Source organism: Rhyacophila brunnea, unplaced genomic scaffold (assembly GCF_057557595.1).
Source record: "Rhyacophila brunnea isolate RB1 unplaced genomic scaffold, BYU_Rbru_1.0 scaffold_18, whole genome shotgun sequence".
In the NCBI taxonomy this organism is placed as follows: Eukaryota; Metazoa; Arthropoda; class Insecta; order Trichoptera; family Rhyacophilidae; genus Rhyacophila; species Rhyacophila brunnea.
In genome coordinates, this window is record NW_028232837.1 from 23,701,491 (window position 1) to 23,726,746 (window position 25,256).

General features: G+C 38.5%; 2 protein-coding genes across 2 annotated transcripts; one reads left to right on the forward strand and one right to left on the reverse strand.

The window, feature by feature from the left end:
- The first annotated feature begins 6,190 nt into the window (after positions 1 to 6,190).
- Positions 6,191 to 18,080, forward strand: LOC147073344 (esterase AGAP003155). Its single transcript, XM_085945432.1, has 4 exons — positions 6,191 to 6,482; positions 9,387 to 9,590; positions 10,406 to 10,546; positions 12,982 to 18,080. The coding sequence occupies exons 1-4, from the start codon at positions 6,263 to 6,265 to the stop codon at positions 13,155 to 13,157; spliced, it is 741 nt and encodes a 246-aa protein (XP_085801558.1). The 5' UTR covers positions 6,191 to 6,262; the 3' UTR covers positions 13,158 to 18,080.
- EloB (transcription elongation factor elongin B) lies at positions 13,316 to 24,008 on the reverse strand. The gene is made up of 4 exons (XM_085945434.1): positions 23,878 to 24,008; positions 23,629 to 23,722; positions 20,713 to 20,857; positions 13,316 to 19,484 (listed from the first exon to the last, which is right to left on the reverse strand). The coding sequence occupies exons 1-4, from the start codon at positions 23,878 to 23,880 to the stop codon at positions 19,373 to 19,375; spliced, it is 354 nt and encodes a 117-aa protein (XP_085801560.1). The 5' UTR covers positions 23,881 to 24,008; the 3' UTR covers positions 13,316 to 19,372.
- Between the last annotated feature and the right edge of the window lie 1,248 nt (positions 24,009 to 25,256).

Sequence of the window (25,256 nt, forward strand, 5' to 3'; positions counted from 1 at the left end):
TTTTCGTCCAGAACGACCCCAAGTAGGTCACCTCTCAAGAAAACCTTATAGCAGAGTCGCCGAAACGCACTGCCGGTGATCGCTTATTTATGTTTATCCTTGACCTGCCCTTAAGGAGGATAGCTTCCGTTTTACCAGGTGCAAATGCAAGCTTATTAAGCTTACATCAGTTAAGGATTCTCGATAATGCGTCCTTAGCAACGCGCTCGAGTGTCGGACGGCTCGACGAGCCAACTAGTAAAAGAAGGTCGTCAGCGTACGCGACGAGCGCGCAGCCCGGTGGCAGAGGTAACGTCAAAACATCGTCAAAAAGTATATTTCATAACAAGGGGCCGAGCACGAAACCCTGCGGACACCCCATGGTGGTCTCCCTGTAAATCAATTCAGTGCTAGGGTCGTATATAACTTCCCTTTTATTAAAATAGCTTTGCACTAGGGCAAAGAGGTTTCCCGGGATCTGTCGGAGCCAAAACTTAGACAAAATTAATGCCCACTATGCGGTGTCGAAGGCACCGGCTATGTCCAAAAGCCTGCCACAATGACTCCTTCTAAGTCCTCAACAAATTTCTGTGCAAATCTGATGGCGTCCTCAGTAGACTTGCCGGGTCTGAAGCCAAATTGCCTATCCGAGATAGGGTAGATTCTCTCAAGGTGATCCTCCAACCTTCTGCTGATAAACCGCTCCAATATATTACCCAGCACTGGCAGAAGAGTGATTGGACGGTACGCTTTTGGGTCATGCGGTGGTCGTGTGCTCATCTTAAGTATAATCCTAATGAGACCCTTCTTCCAACAGTCAGGGAAGATGCCCCTGCTCATGCAGTCAGCATACAGCCCGACTATCTCATGAGGCGCTCGAAGCCACGCCCTTCTGGTAATCACATTGCTGATCCCATCAGGTCCGGGGGCTTTTCCCGCCCTGAGGCCATCAAAAATTAATCCCACCTCCGACTGGGTAAGCTCAGGAGAATGCTGAGTCTCCAACGACAAGATTACAGATAATTTTAGTTGACAGGTTCTGTCATCCTCATGTGCCGTAGGTATGTCCTGTGGAATTAGAGCTTCCAGCAGTATGGATGCAGACTCTGCGCTGTCCATCGCCAGGTGCCATCGGGGCGCCGCATAGCCGCAATGACTTTACCAGGCCTTGAGCCCAGATTTATCACGCGGAAAGGCGGTTTTCACGGATTATAGCCCCCCATTTCAGAGACAAAATCCCGGCAGTGCTTTTTCCTGGCTTTATTTAACTCTTTTTTGAATTTTGCCCTTGCGGATTTATAAAAAATCTCCGTAGGTTCGTCATTTCTGGGCAAGTCGTTCTGAGAACTTCTAGATCTTTGCAATTTCTTTGGGCAAGTCTCATGGCCCTTCTCAAAGACGTCAATTTTGGTATCCACCATGGCGCAAGGTTGGGTGGCCTCAGAGAGGTTCTACCCAGCGTGGAATCCGCAGTTTGAGTAATGAACGCAGTCAAGTCATTGGCTCTTTGGTGGAGATCGTCAGCCGACACGGCAAAGGTCAGTCCAGCAATTTTGATGTCAAAAGCATCCCAATTGACACCGCTCGTCCGAAAGCGCCTGGGAAGCAGTACGCTCTCGGTTTGGCTCAATGGGGCCGCATCTCCCGCAACTCTCTCACAAAAATGTGATCAGACGGTGATCGCTAGCCACCGCGTCCATCTGAACCTGCCAGTCCACGGCGCGTCTGGCAACGCCACTGGATGTCAGAGTGACATCAATATGTGACTCACCATTTCTGGTGGAGAAAGTGGCCGGCCCGTCAGGGTCATTTAGCACCGTCAAATCAAAGGCAGCCAAGAACTCATCGAGTGGCGCAGGACTGTCCTTGTTAGGTCTGGGCCCAGAGCAAGGACTGGACGTTAACATCCGCCCCAATAATTATCTGCTTGCCTCTGCAAGCATATAGGATTTTCTCCAGTTGTTTTGTGCAATACAGGGTAGAAGAACTGTACTGAAAATACGCAGATATAACTACAATGGAGAGCCCCCTGTTATTAGCAATCTCCGCCACCGCAAAGAGCTCATTGGATAGATGCGAGAGATGCAACACAGTCAGTGCGGTGTCAATTACAAATATGCAAGCTAGAGATTTCGGGGTAGCTTGTATGATACGGCCACCGCTTAGGTCCCGATTGGGACCAAAGGCGTATGGCTCTTGTATCATAATTATGTCCGTATTCTGATCCCGAGCAACCTCAAGCAGCTCGGCAGATGTGGCTCGACCTCTGCCCACGTTGATCTGAGCGAAGGAGATCATTGCGGACAGTAATCAGTGCGGCTTCTTTCCTCCTCAATAGCGTGTAGGCGCGCGGGACAGTCGGGATCGTGTGGTTGCACGTTGTAACCTTAGCGTTGCAACCCTTCACCATGTGTCCTTATAAGTGGCACTTTGCACACTTGACAACTCCGCAAAACTCACGCACAGGGAACGAATTCCACCCCATGAAAAGTCTGCCATCATTAAGCAGCGCCTCTCGAGCCTTTCCCGGGATCGACATTATTATATGACAACGTTCGGTCTTCGGTCCCGCCTTGTGACTCAGTTTGGTTCCAGCGTAACCTTCAGATGCAAGGCCAGACGCCTCCTGGGTATTGTTTATGATTGCCTCCTTGAGCTGCTCTTCTGTCGTCTCAATGGGTACATTAAAAATTATGACGCGGGGAAGCTTTCACCCCACGACTTAGGGCTTTAAGCCGGCCTCAGTCAGCCCAGGGGCAGCCATGAGCCGCTTAGCCTCGTCGTCACTTTTGGGATGCACGATGACCCCGCCTCCCCGGATCTTGCGTACCCCGGTGATGTGCACTCCCAAAGTTTCAGGCACTATAGTTTTCATGACCGCTTCCTTTGTGGCAGTCGATTCTTGATCCTCCTTAGTCGGATAAAACATCACCCCCAGCCTGGCGACAGTTTTCGGAGGAACTGGTGGCCATTCGGAGGCTCTACTTGGCTGGATGATGGCTCTCGTTAAGGAGGAACGATCCTTCAGCTCTATCGCCATGGCCCACGTTTCAGTGATTGCCATCTCAAGCTCCACGGCTACTGCGTTCACGATTGCTCTGGCAATACGACTGTTCTTCTCGAGGGTGGCAAGCGCCCTCTTGATGGCAATCGTCGCCCTGGACGCACTCTCCTGAGACTCAGAGAGAATACTCAAAGCCACGGGACTGATCTCCTCGCAAGATGCTGAGGCTGAACCAGCCCTTGCCCTTTGAAGTGGAAGCGCTCTGCTTGTCTTTCTCTTTTTCTTTATCAGGCCTTTTATCCTTGACCTTGGGGGCCTGCTTGGGGTCACCAATACCCTCAGCCACGTTCGACTTCCGCTTCCTAGTGGACATTCCTTCCACTTGCATGGGGTCTCCTTTGTGGTTGACCATGGCACTAGGTAACACTCGTCACACGTTGCTCACTCAAACACAATTTATCGCACAATAAATATTATTGTTACAATAATTAGGTAAACAGGAGCAATAAAATTATTCAAAATCATTCAGTTTTCAGAGTTCATTGCTGGTTGGCAAGGATAAAGTCACAATTCCCGGGAAAGTCCAAATGGAAACACACACAAAAGTTTCACAAATCGTATTTCAAGGGCAGGCGAAGGTATTAGTGAAGAAACGGGATCAAAAACATGTAAATAGCAGGGTCAAAATTGAAGATAACGAAAGCGAAATAATAGCGATGCAAAAACACGTCCGCACGGCTCGACAGTTCAGTCTCTTCTGTCCTTTGAGTACAATGACCTCAAGCCTCAATTGATGCTAAGGCTTCGCCAACGGTGCTCTCAATCATCGCCCTGCTGTCAGCCGGGACCAGCAGCAGCGCATCGTCTGCGTAGACGATGACAGTACAGTCGGTTGGAAGCGGAATTCTAAGGAGATCGTCGAAGAGTACGTTCCAGAGAAGGGGCCCGAAGACTGAGCCCTGGGGACATCCTATGCTGGTGTTCCTCTCTATTGTGGTTGATCCAACTCGAAACTCGATCGATCTATTGGTAAAATAACTTTGAATTGACGCTAACAAATTTCCTGGTAGTCTCTTCAGCCGGAGCTTTTGAAGTATAAGAGGCCAGGATGCACTACCAATCGCACCTGCAATGTCCAGGAAAACTCCTAGGACATATTTACGGTGGGAATTTTCAGCAATGGCAATCACATTCCTTATGGCATCGACTGTTGATTTGCCTCTTCTGAATCCAAATTGCTTATCAGAAAGCGGCGAGTGTGTCTCCAGGTGGGATTCAATCCTGCGGCACAGTAGCTTCTCCAGCACTTTGCTCAGAGCGGGCAGAAGTGTTAGAGGGCGGTAGGCTTTGGGGCTAGACGGTTCTCGGCTGCCAGCTTTGGGGATAACCTTAAGTAAGTCCCTCTTCCAGCAGTCGGGGAACGTGCCGCCCTGATGCAGTCACTGAAGAGGGCTGTAATCTCTGGCGCGGCGATGGCTCATGTGTGTTTGACAAGTAAATTGTCAATGCAGTCCGGGCCTAGGGCTTTGCCAGCAATCAACGATGTGGTTGATCTCCTGTTCGGAAGGCAACGATGAGTGATCCGTGTCGATGGGAAGAGAAGCTTTGAAGCGGGCCATCCTCATGGCGTCATCATCCCTGGATACATCATCCAGGGGGATGAGAGCCTCGAGTAGGACTGCAGCCGTTTCAGACTCAGTACTGGTGAATCTGCCACCCGATTTCTCGATACCGCATAAGAGGCTCGTTGGTCTGAGTCCCAGCCTCCATGCGCGGTATGGAGGACCCCAAAGGTCCGAACCCCCCTCGACGGTGACAAAGTTACGCCACTAGTCTTTCTTGGCTTGAGTGATTGCTTTCTTGTATGCCATTCGGGTGGATTTGGCCATGGTTGCAAGGGGATCGATGGAGGCAGGTGGTTGCTTGCGCAGGCGTGCACGTTGATGGGCCTTGCGTGCTTTTATGAAAAGGTCACGCAGGCGCGAAACATGCTGCGTCCACCACGGCGACTGGCTTGGTGGCTTGGGCTTGCAGCGTCCGAGTAAAGCTTCGGCTGATCCGGTGATGTCTGCAGTCAGTCGTGAGGCGGCTAAGTGTAGGTCCGGAAAACGGGTTCTAAATCGCGTAGGCGGGGTGGGGATACGTCAGAGACGCCATCGTGCGAGGAGTCAGCGGCCAGCTCAAAAGTGATCAACCGGTGATCACTCATGGAAGCGCTCTCATGGACTCTCCAGCCGCTAATTCGTCTCGCAACGGACTCAGTGGCCAGGGTGATGTCGATGTGAGTGCTTCAGCGATTTGCGTGCGACACAAAACTCGGCATGCTGTTGGGGTCGTTGAGGACGACCAGGTTGTGCTGCTGCACCAGCTCCTCGATGACATCCGCGTCTCGCACAGGGGGATATCCACGGGCGCGCAGAGGGGGGATTGCAAGTTGGCATCCGCACAGATGATGACATCCCTGTCACCAACTGCGCGTAGAATGCCGTCGAGCACTGATGCCACGTGTTCCTTTGTACTCTTAAAGCTGAAGTAGGCGGAGATAACCACCACGCTGCATCCTCAGGGAAAGCTTATATCCGCGCACGCGACTAGCTCAGTTGACAGGTGCGAGAGCGACAGCACGCCAAGGCGGGGGTCAAGAGCGAATACACAGGCCACAGCCACATTGAAGTTAAATTCCCTCCACCAAACCCGCCCCTTACCACCCTCGGTCTTTATCGAGAGTATCACGGGACTCGTCAATTGGTGATGTGAAGCATTTAAGAATTGGCCTGGGAGTGTCCTGGGAGAAGACGTCCAAGACTTAGGTTGCTACGCTCAAAGTGAGCTGTGACTGAGTTTACTCGCCACAGCCACTATGATACTGCAATCGTCACGATTATGCAGTACCTATATTATAGTTTAGAATTGTACCATTGCCTAGGCAGCGAATTTATTATTGTCGGCCATTTGCAATTCCTGTAAACAAACTATTAAACGTCACAGTGGCAGTTGTTACTTTAAAAATAAAAATTCTAGGAACATTAGCCTTTGGGTCGGGTACAAAGAGACGTAGGTAGACTCTTTTCTTCCGTTGATTTTTGGATTGTCAATTGGATTGCCTGCAGTATGTGCTTGTTTTATTTATGGAACGGTAAACACTTGATAATATTCTGACCATAGATAATATAATTCTGATTTCTGACATCTATGATTTTGACAGTTCTTTACAGCCGAAGCAAATTCGGAGTTGATTTAACCTTTTTCAAACAAACAGTTAATTCAATTAGTTTCATCATGGACACTAACAATACACAGACTGAAAATAGGGGACAACGTAATGAGATTAAGAAACCTAAATTGAATATCTTAGCCTTTCACGGCTATCGTCAAAACGGAGATGTATTCAAAGGAAAGATTGGATCGTTCCGTAAAACAGTTGCAAAATATGCCCAATTAACATTTTTAACCGGTCCTCACACTGTTAAACCTGACGAAGACGACACCGGTGAAAATGGTAAGCACCCTCAGCGACCGCGCACACGAGAATCACTAAACTTTAGCACGAGTCGCAGGAAGTAGCCGGCAGATACCAGGGACGGATTGAATATGGAGATATTATGCGGGAAGGCCTCACATGCATTAATTATATAGAGAATAGTGGCGCAAGCTGCTAAAAACATATCTAGCTTCCCCGTCAGGTTCTTAATTACTGTTTTATGGGTCAAACGCGCGAAGAAAAATAAATGTTTTTCTGGATAACTGATACACTAAATTAACTATTGGGTCTTTTTACTGGTTCTCCGCCACCGCTCGCTGTCATCTGTCAGTGGGCACAGTGTTGCCAACTGAACTATAATTATAGTACATTTTGGTTCGCGTACTATTCGAAAAGTTACATTTTCGTCAATGTACTATTAACCCTTTCTAAGCGTTACGAATCCCGACTTAGTACAACAGTGCGCGTTGTTATTTCAAGCATCAATAAATCGTAATAAATGTCAGTCAAACATACACAAATAGAGTAGTAAAAAATCGGAGTCAAGTTCAAAAATGATTATGACAGAACCTAATATTTTATGTGACTCTAAAAATAAACATTCGTCGCCTAAAACTGATAAGAAATCACGAACAAGATTTCTTCATTGAAAAAATGCCGGCTTACTCGAGCGGCGCCATGACACTTACGAAATGGTGCTGGACTAATGCGTCGATGACAGATTAACAAGTGTAAGAACAGTTCAGTATTATAGTCTACGGCTACGATTTCGACAAATATGTCATACACATAATGAATAATAATATGGTTTATGACTTTTATGAGCATTTTTGTTGAGTGTGTTAAAAAAATATCAGTCATAAATAGCTCATTTTTATAGCATCCAGGACATCTCAAACTGTGTAACTTTTATTTGAACTCCCATACACATTGCAGCACTGCAGGTCGAGTATAAATAAATCATCCTTGAGAACTACTGGCTATTTGAGAGTAATGTACTTACCACCAGTGCCTGGTTTGTACCTACCATTGACCCCGAACTGAATGGAATCGAATGACACATAGTTTATAACAAAACGGTTTATTTTTCGAATACCTATTAGGCTATTACAATTCGTAAAATATTAAATTTCAAACACTTTTTGCACTTCTAAATGCTTTATAGTCACCACAATTTTATTTTCAAGTTCATTTGTTTTTTTTTTTATTATATTACTTCAATAACCTGTGGGTCTATTCTATACTTATCGAACACTAAAGTGATAAATTGTATCAAACTTAGGGTAGGTTTGTATCAAAATATTAGCACTTATTGTAACAATTACACGAAGTTGGTTTTTATTGTTGCAATAAGTGCGATATTTCAACAGCAGCAAGATAGGTGCTGTTAAAATATAGCACTTATTGCAACAATAAAAACCAACTTCGTGTAATTGTTACAATAAGTGCTAACATTTTGATACAAACCTACCCTAAGTATGATAATATTTATTACTTTATCACTTTAGCGGTCGATAAGTATAGAATAGACCCACTGGTACTAGAATAGGTAATCTCTTATTTTATTATAATGACATGATAGTAAGTAACTCGAGTTATTTTCGACTATAAATATAAGAAGAATTCTCCATAAAAAAAAATAGTAGTCATGAATCAAACCCTTTTGAATAGTGTTACGAAAAAAATAATTCTCAAGTGTCTGTCTCACACCAGCAGACGATGATTTGCCGCGCAGTGTATAAAAATTCAGTAGCGCGGGACCTGGTGTAGCGTAATACGACAATTTCCGCATTTATGCGGGAACGGGCATCTGATTGTTCGTGTCTTTTCTTTATAAATGGCTGATAACTAGGGTAAATAAATAATTTTTGTCTGTTTCACCTAATTCTATAACCAGAAAATAGTATTTAAAAATGTTAATCAATGATAAACAAAGAGACATATTGAATCGCGGACTCCTAGGTATATTTAAATGACATCTTGTTCAAATTATTTTCCGAAACTATTCACTCGCGGATAATATAATAGCAGATAGGCGAATGAATGCAATCTCCAAAAGCATTCCTTTTGTAAAAATATTTTGTAAATTCACTTTGATCAATGTAAATTTCGAATATTCTTTTTAACAGTTTACGCACCAAATAGTTTTTCAATCATTAAAAAACAATATAACTTATTATATCGCAAACTCGTATCGTTACAAACACGTCAGTCAAATGTCTTCGACGCACATGCACTAAGAAGCGATAAGACACTATATACGCGGCAAATTTGAATTGGCCCGATGACTGATATTTTTTTATTCAAGACACGCTCCCGAAAAATATTTATTTAAATTAGATAGAACAAAAGTTTAGGCTATCCATTGACAGATGTCAAGAGAAGGATGATTTCTGAATAAATTAAATCAATGTTCGAATTATTCGCGCCTGGCCGAAAGGAGTACTAGGCAAACGAAAATCGAAATGACTTTAGTCAGCTGACGCGCGGATGACTCGCGCGTATAGGCTGACTAAAGTCAGTTGCCGCGTTAGAAAGGTTAAAAAAGTATAGTACGTCAAAAATACCACAATTTTGAAAAATTCTATTAATTGAATTCGCCGGTTCGGTTAGGGTTCATATGTTGCGATCGTTAGAGGTTTTATAATAAAGCAGGGCATCGGAATTTCTCGAATTCTCCGTTATGTTTATGTGACAAACAAAAAACTTTCATTTTCTACACGTCCTATAATTTTTGCCGAAATACTATAATGGCTTGGACCGCGTACTATAATTCGATGACAAAAAGATAGCTAAAATCCAAAATAGCGACTGACAGATTACGATGACGGAGAACCAGTAAAAAGCACCTAACTATTTTGTCTTATAAACAACACAAGAGTTTCATGGTAAATATAATTCTTTTTATGTTTTGAAATATAGAAGCTGATCAAAGAGGCTGGTGGTTCAATGGAGAAGATCTCAGTTTTAGCGGGAAAAGAGTTGGCGGGCCAGCCATTGGCTTTACAGAGACATTGAAACTCATAGAAAAGGCTTTCGAAGACCATGGACCGTTCCACGGCCTTTTAGGATTTTCTCAAGGGGCATGTTTGGTCGGAATATTGGCAGCTATGCAACAGAAAGGATGTAAGTATTACTTTGATTTTCCAGACTAATTGATAACTATGAATAGTTGTTGACTATTTGTTCAACGCATTGAGCCCTTGCACTGGATCAAATTCACAAAACAACATTCTTTTGATCAGCCTCGAGTTCAAATCCGCGACCCACAGCACCGTATTTATAATAATATTTATGTAATAGATTTTATTGGTAATAAAAATAAAAAATCCTCATTTTATAATATTTTTTTAATATTGTGAAGTCAATATTTTTTATTTTTATTGCCTTTACGTGGCCGAAGTCACGCGAAGCGTTGGGCGGCACGCGCAACTCAAACGTATAACCGTGTGTGAAAATGTTCGTAAACAGTCTTTTTTTGGTTGTACGTTTATACGTAAGACATAGCATTAGAGATCTATTGATTAAAGGTGGTTTTTCGTAGTATATACTGGCATCTCTTATAATTCTGTCACTGGATGTCTCATACCTAACGAACTGAAGATAATGACAAACAATCATCAAGAATCTGTTTTCTTATCGACAGAAGATCACTGATCTTTAGAACCGTAATGGCCTCTCTTCACAATGGTATGTTATGCAAATGTTGGCGCCTTTTGATGAGTGTTGAAATACCGACACTGTGTCCTCTTCACAATGGTGAGCATCATTTGTCCAAAAACATTTGCCTGACTTAAGTAATTGTGAAAAATAGTTCGAACAGAACAGAAAAAATAATTCGTAATTGCAGAAGAACTCTTTATCTGCCATAGTAAACACACAATTCCCCAGTAGTATAATTCTTATCGAGTTTTAATACATTATTCCTATTTATTTTTCAGTACTGCCATACAAATTTAAATTTGCCATACTTGCCTCGGGATTTTGCTCAGGAAGTTTGGTCCACAAAGGATTCTATGATGAAGAAATTCATTTACCGTCACTACACGTATTTGGCGAGACTGATAAAATCATTCCAAAAGGTAATATACTTTCTATTCCAGCCACTGGCGGCTCCCCCTTTAGGTCATTCGGTCATTGACCTGCCAAAATAAATACCTTACAATCGACATAATAATATTAATAATATGTGCAATGTCATATATAATAATATTAATAATAATCGGTGGATTTGAAATTATAGGGCGCGCGATATTGTGTCAACCCAGTTCTATTGGGCTTTTTTTGTTTGGGCGATAATTCCCCGAACAAAAATATTGTGTTCGCCGGCAGTCTGAAAATTGACCCAAATTGAATATTTTTATAAAATTTTCTCTCTCGTTTCTCATACATAAGACAGAGATCGATATAACACAAAATACGAGATCGAAGCTTGTAACGGTGCGTGAATTACTGTAATATCGGCAATGCCCGAGTGTGAGACAAAAGATTTTTTCACCTAATTAAATGAAACAGAATGATAACACTGACTAGATAATTGGTCTCAAGACGCAACTGTGTATGCGGTTCGGATTCGTTGACAGGTTTTGACGAATGCCTTTGGTTATTTTAATAATATATAAGGAGTTTTTGGTGATTTATAACATTTTTGTGAAGCAGTTAGTACGCACGCAGTAGCAATTGAAGTCTGTGATACAATTATAATGGAAATGGAAGCACGATTTGCATCCAACGATCATCTCATTATATCCGATTTGTTCAATAAAGAAAATTACACTGATTTTAAAAATAATTTTCCCACACGTCAAGTAATTTTGGTAAAACTGTTAGAAGAAATAAACATAATCAAGTTAAAAAATGAATTATTGGTGTTTTATCAACGATATGATTTGCATGGCGCTATTAGTGCAGTTTCTCTTCTACATTTTTTACTCAGCAATAATTTCAACGAAACATTTTCCGAGTCGATCAAAGTTCTCCAATTTATTTGCGTCATACCAATGACAACAGTTGAAAGTGAAAGATGTTTTTCCACTCTCAAAAGAATAAAAACCTTTCTACGCAATAGGGCCAGGATAGACTGACCGCTCTTGCAATGCTCAGTATTGAAAAAAAATATGTGGGAAAAATAGACAATTTTTATAATCGTGTGATTGATGATTTTTCAAAAAGCAAAGAAAGAAAAGTGGACCCGATTTACAAAAAAATATAACGCGTAATGTGCAATTTCGGTTAACGATGGGTTGGCGTTATGAAAAACGGACATTTTTTGAAGGGTTAGTAGGTACCGACCTATAACAATTTCTAGCACTTATTCTATAATGTATAAAAAGTCAATTTGCAATACGTCTTTTCAGTATACAACGAAAAGGCAAATTAAAATAATATATTCAAAATTGACCTGCTAGGTTTTTCCGGATTAAGCCGCCAATGATTCCAGCGCTGATGTGTCATTCTACTGACATGTTGGTCAACTGAAATATGAGATGTACCTACATATTGTATCTTGTTGCATAATTATTGAAGACAAAAATGTGTGTCCAACATTATTTGAATAAACATTTAAACACATTATGTAGTTTTGTGGTTTCGTCTCGTCGACATCAAAATACTACATATTAAAATTATAGTAGGTTTAGAAAATTTTCATTATTTACGTGACAGAGCCTACAACTTAAATCCGATATTTACAGTCGAACTTAGTTATTACGAGGAAGATGGGACCGACTGAATTTGCTCGTTATAAGCACTACTCATTATATCAGAGAATAGGTATTTTTAAATGAGCAGTCACATAACACAAAAATACACAATTAGAATTTTTCCCCGAAACAAGCATGGCATTCATAAACTACAAAAGAAGTTGTTTATTGTAATGAACGCTGGTAGGTACCTACTGACTTCAGCTTGGATTTTTTACATGAAATTTCAACCATATGTGTAGATATTTTTTCAATATTGTCGGTGAAAACACCAATTAGTTACTTAGACACTTAACTAGTGTCATAAATGTAATCCGATCCCGGCGGCATCAGTCTACGGTCGGATTTTATTGCTTAGGGTCGAAAATGTTTTTAAACGATCAACACATTAACAGTTTTAAGAAAATTTTTGACAATATTTTTGCTCGGTATATACGATAAGTAGCTCGTTATAAAAGTGAATAAATGTATGGAGAAAATCATAAACTAAAATGTCAACAAATGTTTCCTCATCACATCTGAGATCTCGCTATGTCTGTGATCGTAATAACCGAGTTCGACTGTATATTAATTGAAAAAATAATAAATAATATGTGTATTTTATTACGTAGTCCAGCAGTTCCCAAACTGAGAAGGACGCGATTAAACATTTTTTTGCGCAGTGTTACCAACCACACTATGATTGTATTATGTGTAGTATACTTTTGGTATACATACTGTAAATTATAAATAAGTGTCTTCAGACTCTGTGATATTTTGTCACTGACGTTTCCTCTTACAATATATCTTTTGATGCAACAAATATTTTCTTTCAGAAATGAGTGACACACTTTCCAACTGCTTTGATAATCCAACAATAGCTGAGCACTCGGGCGGACATTACCTCGCATGCTCTGGGTCGTTGAAGGACAAGTACAAAGACTTTTTAGCCGATATGAGATACGAAGAGTTCGAAAAGAGTGACGACATGGGTGACAATGAAGAATCATAATGATGGAGGAACCGAAACTTAATAGCTAATACAAATGGATGAAATGATTATATTCTTATATTTGTGATGTGAATATTGTGATCACTGTATTATTTAATACCAGCAGGACTGTGAATAATATTATCTCTAATTTTGTGTTGCAAATGTGTACAGGACAATCTGGATGTGTATTGCAGTGGTGGATGGTGGAAGTAGGCTGTAGAGATTCAACATAAATAGTGTACACTAAACTTTGTCAGTCAGATTTATTTGTTTTCATTGAACTGAGACTTACAGTTTGTGTTTAGTTTTTAAAATTCAATTAAACCCTACCTCGACCAAACCATAATAGTATAGGTAGGCTCTGGAGATCCGACGAAAATAATGCACACTTTGTCTGTCATAGGTACTTATTTGTTTTAATTACGCTAGAAATAAAAAAGGTTTTTAAAAATCGATTAAAACCTGCCTAAACCTTTTGCTTTTCTGAGATCTGAACTTAAGGCCCCAATTACTTCCAGTAAGCCAGGATACCCGACGGTAAGCTGCTTTGGCGTAAGCTACTGACGTCTTGAGGTGGTGCAGAAATGATAATTTGTCATCCAGTAAAATGCTTATATACGTGACCTTATCTTTGACTTTAACTATAGCACTATCCATAAGGATGGTAGGCAAATTTGAACTGAGGTTGGCTGCACCCTTGAGGAGGATAGATTCTGTTTTATTTGGAGCAGAATTATGTTTGTTAGTAAGACCCTAGGTCATTGTGGCTTCCAAAGTGCGTCATCCACATACGCAAAAATACTGCGGTTGTGTGGAAGCGGGATCGACAGAAGGTCATCAAAGAGGATATTCCATAGAAGGTGTCCAAATACTAATGCCTAGAGACACACCATTGTGGATTTCGTAGAGATTACCGTATTGCCGGTATATAGTATGGATCTGTCACTGAAATAAATTTGGATTTGTGCATTATGTCTCCCGAGACACATTTTAATCGAAGCTTACACAATACTAATGGCCAGGAGGCACTGTCGAAGGCACCCATTATGTCTAAAAGAATGCTTAGTACTTATTTACTTGTTACTGTTTCAGTGTAGTCGATAATTTTTTGTATCACATCCTCAGTGGATTTACCTGACCTGAAGGCAAATTGGTTCGGGGAGAGTGGTGCAGTCTCTATGAGTCTCAAGTCTAGTGCACACTAGACGCTCTAACACCTTCCCGAGTATAGGCAAGGGTGTCAAGAGGGCGGTAGGGCCTTAGGGTCAGAGAGAGGACGGCTGCCGGCTTTAGGGATTATCATAAGTATTCCTTTTTTCCAGCAATCCGGAAAAATACCACTAAAAAAGCATTTGCAGAAAAGAGAAGTGATTTCTGGCGCTGCAACAGCCCAAACATGCTTGGCTATCGAATTTTTAATTATTGTATAATATATCAATTATGTTATAATTGTCATGGTCAGATGCTTTGCCAACGTGAAGGCTTTGATAAATAGCATCGATATCATGCTCAGATGGTAATGGCGAAGTGGTGACTTTATATGGCAGCGCTGCCACAATACGGGCCTGCTGAAGGATCGCATCATCTGTGGAAGGATCATTTTGTGGTATGAGGGCATCAAGTAGAATCGTGGCTATTTCTATTACTGGTGAATCCACGACCTAGAGGTCGCTCAATGCCACTAACAATGTTGGTTGGGCAAAGTCCAATTTTAATGGCGCGATACGGTGGACCCCATGGGTCCGAGCCATCCTCAGTAGTGACAAAGTCGCAGTGATCCTTTTTGACTTGGAGAATGGCGTCCTTGTATCTACGTCTGGTGCATCTATGCGCTGAAGTGAAGATGTGGTGTGCGATGGTAGTCTGCCTAGCTCTTTTATTGAGAGCTCGGAGGTCAGAAATGTGTTCCGTCCACCAGGCTGGTAGTCCTGGAAGTTTGGGATCGCAGCTGCCCAAAGAAGATTCTACAGCATTAATAATGATGCGGCCATTTGAGCATTGGGAAGAGGTTTCCTGAAAGATCTATCGAGCTTTCTAGTGATGACACTTTTGAACCTTTTCCAGCCTCCATGTTTCGATCGAAATTGTCATGCAAGTCCTGGGGATCCAACAAATACATTGACTGGTGTGGAGCACATAGCAAACGTTATTGTTAATAACCTGTGATCCCTAATGGAGGAGTCTTCCTCCACCCGCCAGTCACTGACTCGACTGAGGGTTCGGTCAGACACCGGCGTAATGTCAATATTAGAACTCCCTTCGCCTCGTTATGAAAGTAGGCGGGCTGTTAATGTTGTTGATGACTGATAGGTCACGCTCGGCTACGAGTTTCTTGACATATTCGCCGCCACCCGTGTGATGGCCAACAGGTGCCCAAAGTGGAGGCTGCGAGTTAGCGTCGGGTCAAATGACGATGTCTCTGTCGCGGAGGATTGCATCCAGCAGCATGTCCATTTCTTCTTTCGGACTCATATACTTGAAATACATTGAGATTACTATAACTGAACTCCTTCCAGAGGCGGTGATTTCTGCACACGCAATATATTCATTTGAAAGATGGGAGTGGTGGAGTACCGCCATCGAGAAACCGACTTATTCTTTCGTACACGTATTCTCACGCACGCAACCGACAAACCGCTTTATCGTTTTGATTTTACTGTACCTAGGTCAATAAAATTGTTTTTTAATGGGAGAAGTAGGTCATGTCACCACCAAAGAGATGTTTTGCATGAAACTAACTCATAAAATCTGTATGTAATCTGTGTAGCTTAACCACTGGGGAATGCCAAAAGAAATGGTGTATTTCAAAAAAACACTACCTTATTCTTTGGTCAATAATTATTATAAAGCAATCATTATTCGTAGGATGTTTATCACACTTGAATGTTCAAAGACAAAGACAGAATTAGAATCTTTAGAATTATCTTCAAATGTGTTAATCTTGCCCATTTTTTGAATAATAAAATGCCTAATTCTTGTCAAATTTGGGATCACAGAGATTATCAATATAATTTTTTATCGTAAATATGTCACTATATAATGTTAACATTAATTTTACTAATAGTTTTGTAAATGCGTTTAAAAATTAATAAATGTAAAAAATCTTAACACCACTGCACATGGATGTACTGAAATATGACTATATTCTAAAACTTTAGAGCGAGAGGTTTAAAGGAATACTATTTTATGTAATAAAAATACTTTATGCAGTCATCAAATGTTTAAAATAAATATAAAGAATAAAAAGGCTTCAAAATTATATAAATAGATTATCTACAATGTTTAAGGAATGTCGAGGATCATACTTTGAAAATAGAATAAAAGCTCCATTTTGACCTACGCTGAGCATGTCCCCCCTTAAATAATCATTAATTTGGCAATACAGACTTTTCATAGTGTACCTCTCGCATACAGAAATCTTTTTGAATCTCCTGAGAAGTGTCAAAATTAGGTTTACAGTTAGTCTTCTAAATCGATTTCATAGATAATCAGATTGTCGATTAATTTCACACTCTTGGGAAGTTGTGATGTACATTACAGGGGATTTGTCCTACAATACAAAACCCACGGGAGGCGATGGCATAAGCATTCATTCTATTCAACAAAATTATAATATTGTGTTCTAATATAGGTAACCGATATTCATCTCGACTCTGATGAGTTGTAATTCGCTATATTGCGATCGATTTCTTTTGTCCTCCACTTGTTTTGACATGTGCCATGTGTCAGGAATCGACATGTGTGGAATCATGCATGTAGGATCTTTCTCGCTCACTCACATATAACAAAATTTATTGTCCGCGATCAGCCTGAATTGCGGAGGCCACAGGGGAAATGGGATGAACGGATCAGTTAAAGCCGCCAATGCCTTGATCAGGCCACTTAGCCCTATTTTTGGTGATCAGATAGAAAATATCAGAGGTCAGATAGAAAATGTTAAAAGAACATGCCGTTGATCCAGTGATGCCAACCGTACTATAATTATAGTACAATACTATAATTTTAATTCCGCGAAAAATGTTAAATACTATATTTTTACGCCAAATATACCAAAATACTATAATTTTAAAGGATTGAAGACGAAAAATGTTCCTGTACTATATATATTTTTCAGAAATACTATAACTTTTACGCCTGTACTATAGAAAAAGATGGCAACACTGCGTTGATCTATCTTTCGAGGTAACGACAAGGTTAGATCTCCCTACTTCCATGTTAACATGGGCAGTTGGGAACATCTGATTTTTGTGTGCTTTGGCAAAACTTCGCGAATTCCTAATCTCGTCACGCCACCTCTTGTGGACTTTCTCACTAAGAGTCATTTTAAAACACAGTGAATAAAAAATTTTCATTTGAATTCTGTCGTTTATTATCCATACACACATTGTACAATATTTTTAATGAAACAAAACGACATTAACAATAATTTATTGTAGAAAAAGGCTTGAATTAACAACATTAACCAATTAAGAATTGTAATATTGTTATTGTGGTACACTCTTTTATAAACCATTGTGAGGAAAAGTGAATAAATAATACTGCAATAATTTTTGTTTTATAAAACCTGATGAATGAATGAATATTACATTTAATCTGCCAATATTTTACCGATGTAAAATTATTCCAAAGAATAATTAATTTTTTTTTAAATTATACAACTCACTAAAATTAGTTATGATTTTTTAAAATACAGTTAACATCAAATCCAAGATATCGAACGGAATACAAGAGAATTGATTATTTTAGTTACTTACACACTAATAAAGGGTCTAGTCACCTAAATATCGCATGGTGAAATAAAATATTTAGTTTCCCAGAATTTAGATATTGTGTTAAGTAAGAAAAAGACAATAGCATTTATTAATCTAGTATTATAAAATGAGCAGCACACACAAAAATATAAATATATTAATTAAACTGCCTGCTAGATTAAAAAAAAAATCGATTATCACTTTTAGTCAGTTGCTGAGGATTGAACGAGTACAAGTGCATCGGTGACTAAGTTGAGTTAAATAATGAATTTAATATACTATTGTTAGTTCTGTAAATGAGATCTTGTTTTAAAATGATCTATTATTAATATGGAAAAATATTATATTTACGTACTATGCTTTTACTGTTTAAAAGACAAGATAAACCAAACCATCAAATAATATTTTATACTGTTATCTACGAAAAATTTTCCATTGTTAGAAATAAAATTCTTATAAGATTAAACAGTCATGCAGTAAAGAGAAAATTCCTGTTTTTTTTTAAATTTCACGTCACTTGTATTCATTAATCTTCAGAATCTCAATTGTCTAGTTAAATCAGTAACAGTTTTAAAAATATCATTTTTCAATTTCGAATAATACAATTCATACACGTATTTTCCAAACGTTATTTAAAAAAAAAAAGATTTAAATGGCAGTCGACGACACCTCCAATTGACAAAGAAATCAGATCGCATTGGCGACAGAACATTCAAATATGTACAAACTTCCCTTTTACATTTTCATTTACCAGTACAAAATATTGCTTCAATTTCCAAAGGAATTTTAGGAAAGAAAATACACACATAGAATATTTTTAGGCAGCACATTTCATTCATTAATTGCACTAGCGTTTACGTAGAACTCTATTAGAACATTTAACATTGGACAATAAGTTTAAGGAGGATTATTGATAAGAAACTGAAGATTGAAGGAATACATAGAAGTGAATGTTGACTTAATCGAATTCAACGTTAAATATTTTCAATAATCTGTAAATCGCGTCTTGTTCTCAGATAAACCAATATTACTATTCTTAGAAAAAAATCAGGCCAAAAAGTTTAGTTTAAAATTAGATACCTACGTTGAAACTGTAACTAAAAACAAGTGTAAAAAATGCTTATAACTTTTCGTACGGGGTGGTTAAATGTTAAATAAGTGTGTGGTTATATCAAAAGTCATTGTTCTCTTCTGTCACTTGTACCCCTTTAATCATCAGTACTCCATTTCCTAACTAAGATAATCAAATGAGCATTGGTTTATGTTAACACAAATTCAAATAATCATTATAAAAAAAATAATCTTTATGAACTCTTTTACATAATGACGATAAATGTCAATTCAATGATTTTTTTTTTTAAATAATTGGCTAATAATTACGTGAACAAATTCGAGACGTGAATCCGTCCACCAATACGTTCATTGTATCGCAGTATTTAATAATATGTGATGAAATTGAATGTCATGTTCTTAAGATATAATTTATGCCGCCTGCTCTTGGCCATTGCTTTCTTGTGATTTCATAACGTCCGGGAGATCAGGGGGGGCGGAGAATGGAGTCAGTTCCAGTATTTCAAATTCGCCATTGTCTTTCCTGAAATTAAATTTTAACACGAGATGGTAAGTACTATTTGGTAATCAATAACAAAGGTAGGCAATCGTAAGGTTTGTAATGTTAGAACTACCATGGAACTAAAAGTCTAGAAGTCACATTTGTATAATTATATAAGAGAACAATCTTTTATCTCTAAAGTATAATTAACCCCCAGTCGTTTCAGAATTACGTATCTTTTTAATGCCATACCATTACCTAACGTTTTTAAATCTGTACACATAAAAATATGACTTGTAGACTTTCAGCGCCAAGGTACAGATTACTAAATTTGGGACAATTTTATCAATACATTTTAAAATGGTGAACAATAATAATCACATGACATATAAAAATGCGGAGACTGTACTACGGCCACGTACATCATGAAATGGCAGAAAGCTACCAACGAGATTGTTCCAACATATCACCCATCACCTAAAAGAGCTGAATATGATAAATATATCAAGAAGTTAACTGTCAAACGTGTTATCTTTTAACACCCCCTCTCTTGGCTGTGTTAACTTTTAGAGCGAGATAGAGTACGTCAATTCCATATTGAAATTTAAGATGTGAGATGCGACTTTTGAAAGATAATCTATGTCACGGGTGTCAATTTATAGTTTCCCACGAGCTGTCAAATATCGAGTGGCTAGTAGTAACATCTTTACTTTAATACATACTGCAATGACATGACTAATAAAATTCCTTGGTTATGTTGATATGTTCAATTCTTGTTTGACGTTTCAATACAAAATTTCTAGGTTCAGGTGAAAAAACCACAGATACGCCAACATGAACATACCCGAATTTGACTGAGGTCCGCAAATAAGAGACGTATTTCACACGACATGTCTATCAACTTAAATTTTCGCCGTATTACAAATTTACCAATTATTGTAGATAACCGCCTTGAGTATGGAATTGCTTCCGTGTTAATTTGAACCACTGGAAACATGCTAAAGTGTTAACTGTTAAGAATAGCTGTACAGAAGTGGGCTAAGTGCGAGGGGGTGTGGATATGCCACAAAAAAATGATTGAAAGCTAATTTTTTACAATTTCAGATTCTATCGGGTTCAAAAAAACACTTGATAACTGCAAATGGTTTCATTTTTTAAAATGAAATTTTGATAATACGTAGACAGTTCAAAGTTTGTCCAATAGATAAATGAACACATTAAAAAGAAGTAGTTTGATAGTGTTATCAATACTATGGTCATTTTGTTGTACCTTAATGCTAGTCCTATAGGTGCTGGACTTTGGGCCTTGGCCGTGGAAGAAGTCAGTCCGTATTCCTGCAAAGTTTTCTCATCCTCCATCATTTGATTATCTTTGTTAAATAGCATTTGGTTCGATGGCTGGACTTTCAGTATACCTGTAAAACATGAAGCCCGTACGTTAGTCACGATGTACAACCTGAGTACAGACTGAAAAATACACAATATGTGATTTGATTGATTCGTGCTGGGATCATTGAATTGATTTATATTCTATAATTTTGTTTCACCCGATGAAGACAGATTTAAAAGGGGAAATAATGGACCAACAGCCAGATTTTATATTACAATAAATTTAACTAAAATTGGCACAACTTATTTATATTATGTTTATTGAAACATTTTAATATATAATTGTTTTTTTAAATAATATGTACGGTTTTAAGAAATATCTCAAAATGTTTATTTTTTTCAATTCTGGTCAAATTGGCGGCGTACGAAAATTTCTGCCGTCACATCATTCTACTTAGCAATACGTCGCTTGTTAGATAAATCTGATACACGATTGGACAGATATCTTAGTAAGTAGTAATATTTTTATTGTAAATTGTTCCGGCTGGTGGAATTCTTTACGTTTTAAGGAACGAATTTGAAAATATATCAAAAAACAAAATCGCTTATAATTTTTTTTGTCGATCATGTCCGATCCTAAGATCATACGAGCCTCCACGGAGTGTATGTTTGTACAAACAGATTTTTGTTTTTACGAGAAATGGATGTTGGTCACTCGCTTGACAATATTAGGTCCATACTTCAAACAAACACTGAGAAAGCAATAAGTGTATTTGCCAGACCCAGGATTAAAACCTGGGACACACGACATTACATGCTGACACGTTAGCCGCTCGGACGTCGTACTTATTTTATAGTTGCAAATTATTATAATTCTATTTATCATATTTCAATGCAAAATTCTATGAAGTATGTTTTGTTTGCGTTGGGTTATACAATAACCTCTGAAAATTGGATAAATAAACAAATATAAAAAATACTTTATATTCACATAAATATAAATCTACCTTTCGAAACAATCGATCATACAAAGTCTGTTATGAAAAAAAAGTGTCTCGAAAAGTTGAAAATAACTCGTGTACCCTTTTAAAGTACAGTATAACCTCGTTTTTAAGTGCCCGGAATTCACGTTTTCCCGGCAATTGCGTGTAATTTTTTCAGTCCCGATGTATTTCAGTACATTTAATACCCGCATTTACGTTTTTCTTTCCCGCGATTTACGTTGGAAATATTCAAAATATGCGAGTTACGCGCGCTTCTGAAGAACTGTCTGATGAAGAAGAGGTTGATATTCCAACAAAAGAAGAAGCAATAAGGTTCACCGATGGTTTAAAAACCTACTTTACAAACTTTGTTGATATCCAAGATGACACTTTTAAATGTTTATGTAGTCTTGAAAGAAAATTACATAACAAAAAAACAAAAATGCAACAAACTAATGATACACCCCTGTTACAGGCGGGCTTCTCCCGGTGTAAAATAATCATTTAGTAGTCATAAGTCGAAACGTAACCCTGACCTCTAGAAACGGCTTCATAAAACATCTAATCTGATTCCTTGCTCAACTACGTAAATTTTGTGTACGTAAACGTAACTACGTAAAAACGTGTGTGAAAATCATATACTGGGCGGAGGTGTAATTAAGATAAATTTAATTTGATTTAAAAAGTATAAATGATGATGGATGAAAGAGATAATTTTAAGACTAAATATAATGTATAAAATATAAGTATTTAAATCTAATAAATTTTGCCGGCAACATTAAAATCTCCGCGCGCCTGCGCCGAGGTGGTCCTTGTGATTAGTCAAATCAAAAGGATCACGCGATAAAATTTGGCCAATCACGAGAGTCCTTTTTGCTGGTCGGCGTGGGTACGGGGAATTTAAAAAGAGAAAAAAAAAGTGAGTAAGCGTCCCTTTTCCAATATGTACGGACCTGCGACTATAATTGTAAAAACCCAGATATAAATTTGTGAAACTAAAAATCAAAAAAAAAATATAAGACAAGACCACGTTACGAACACGAAAGACCTTGTTTTATTTCCACTCCAATCGTTTAACTTTTTTTGTGAATCCGGGGTTCGATCAACGCTTGAGCTAGCCGCTGGAACCCTGGATATCTCACTAATATACATGATTTTTTCAATAAAAATTTAAATTGAATGTTGTTTTTTAATAAAACGATATTTTTTTAGAAACATAAAATTTTAATGTTCCCTTAAAAAACGTAAAATAGGGGTTATACTGTACTTATATTCAAGCAATATTTACATAGCTTCGAATTAAGAAAAAATCGTTAGTAACATACTAATTAGCCATAAAAGATATAGAACAAAATGAAAATGGAGAGGAAAATACCTACCATGTTTTCTATTAAACAGAGGTTTTCTGTGGATTCCATAAATATAAGATATTATAAATATAAGATATTGCAACGGGTTCATGTATAATGAATGATTAATTAAAATAACAAAAGTATCATAAATTGAATGGTACATAATGATAAGAGCCTATAATGTGTACAATATTGATTCCTTTTAAAAAATAAAACAGAAAATAGGGTAATTTTATAGTACTCCATATCGTCATTGTGGTTAGTGTTTTGAGACGAAAAACCTAATACAACCTACTGAAAAACAACCCAAAACCTAAGACAACCTACTTATTATTGAGTTACAATAGGTTTTGGTCTCAAAAGACCTCGATCACAAAAACTATATGGAGTACTGTATGATTACCGAAAATAGTTATATATAAAAAAGAAAGAATAATAAAAATTAAAGACAGCATAACTAACTGATAAATTATACTGAGTCAGAAGTTGATATTTACTTTAAAGAGTAGTGTGAGATCTTACCTTCAATCATTTTCTTTAACTCGAGAACCGTCGTAGTGTCTTTGGCATCAGTAAATATAGTGCGCTTTTTTCTTCTGATCATGAGGAACACGTCCTGGAATTAATCGAAATGCATTTTATTTAAAGGTTTAATAAACTCATGACAAACCACATAGATGAATGTCAAACGAAATATGTAAATTCCTGAGAAAGTACTACTACAAATAAAAAAAACGCGGTATATACTCAGATAATGATGTTGATTATTACCATTTCTACAATAAATGTAGAATCTCACTATGTTTATATAAATATTCGTGAGATTTAGAAAAACGGCAGCACCATAAATGACTATAGCGAAAAACAACGCATGTGAAGTTTCTCAATTTAGCCGCAAAGAGGGTTACCAGAACCAGGTTACTAAATAAAATAATATTTTCTGAATATTTTTGGGGAAATAATGATAGTTCCAACGGTCGGTACTTGTGTAGGTAGGTAGGTACATTTTTGTACGTAATTCTAATTTTGATATCAATTTTATTGATAAATTATTTGAAAATCTCTGTCAAGTATGTCAAAGCAATATTATACCATAAATTATAGTCATTTTTGCTTCAATAATAATAATATTAAACATACAATAGAATGAGATTGTTTAATAACCATCAAGAAAATAGGTAAAACGGTAGGTTTATCTTTAATAACATGATAGGTACCCAACCAATCTCTTTATACAATAGCGGCCTGCGCACACACACAATCTTGTCTGCGTGAAAGCCTCGTGTGCGCGATGTCGCACGGGAATGACCGTGTGTCTAAAGCCGCGTTGACCCGGTCCAAGTACGATCCAAGTACACTTGGACCGAGTGCCATCCAAGTGCACTCGTATGAGACATCTTCATACTAATTATTTCTATCCAAGCTACTTGGACCGCGTCCTACTCATCCAAGTTAACTTGGATAGGAATAATTAGTATGAAGCATAGATGTATTAAAAGTAAAAATAGGCAACGATTTGGCTTCCTCATACAACTGAATGAAGCATGCCGACAACAGCCGATAACTCACGAGAAATGGCGACGCGATAAAAAAAATGCAGGGCATCACGGAGGATTTACTTTGGTCATTATAACGTACCCATATAATATAATGTTAACGTGGAAATTTTGCCGCAAATTGATTACCAACCGGTTTCACCATACTTTTTCACCATACATTCCGGCTTCACCATACTTTCATATACCATGCCGCCCCTAGGTATGAAGCTATCACTTGGATGGCACTCGAACCAAGTACACTTGGATCGTACTTGGACCGTCTCAACGCGGCTTAATAAAGTCGCGTAGCGAACAGCGGAAAGAGTGGGGTTGGTCGCGTCCAATCTTTCACGCGTGCCGTACGTCAAGTCAATTTTTAACAATTTTACCACGTTTAATCGTTCACGTGTGTCGTACGTCAAATCGTTTTACTACGTTCGTCACAAATGGAGGTTCGTAATCTCTCTCGCCAATTTATTACGAACCTTATGGACATGTATAAAATATTCCCATGTTTGTGGAGAATCAAATCGGCGGCATATGAAAATAGAAATTTACGCGATGTGGCGTATGCGAAAATAATTATTTCCCGAGGGTAATAGAGACTTTGTA

Excerpts from the sequence above, each read along its gene's own strand:
- LOC147073344 (XM_085945432.1), top strand. The coding sequence starts at position 6,263 with ATGGACACTAACAATACACAGACTGAAAATAGGGGACAACGTAATGAG. Across the intron at positions 6,483-9,386 it reads AGACGACACCGGTGAAAATG|AAGCTGATCAAAGAGGCTGG; the intron begins GTAAGCACCCTC and ends TTTGAAATATAG. Across the intron at positions 9,591-10,405 it reads AGCTATGCAACAGAAAGGAT|TACTGCCATACAAATTTAAA; the intron begins GTAAGTATTACT and ends TTTATTTTTCAG.
- EloB (XM_085945434.1), bottom strand. Across the intron at positions 20,858-23,628 it reads GTTAAAGAAAATGATTGAAG|GTATACTGAAAGTCCAGCCA; the intron begins GTAAGATCTCAC and ends CATGTTTTACAG. Across the intron at positions 19,485-20,712 it reads CCTATAGGACTAGCATTAAG|GAAAGACAATGGCGAATTTG; the intron begins GTACAACAAAAT and ends ATTTAATTTCAG.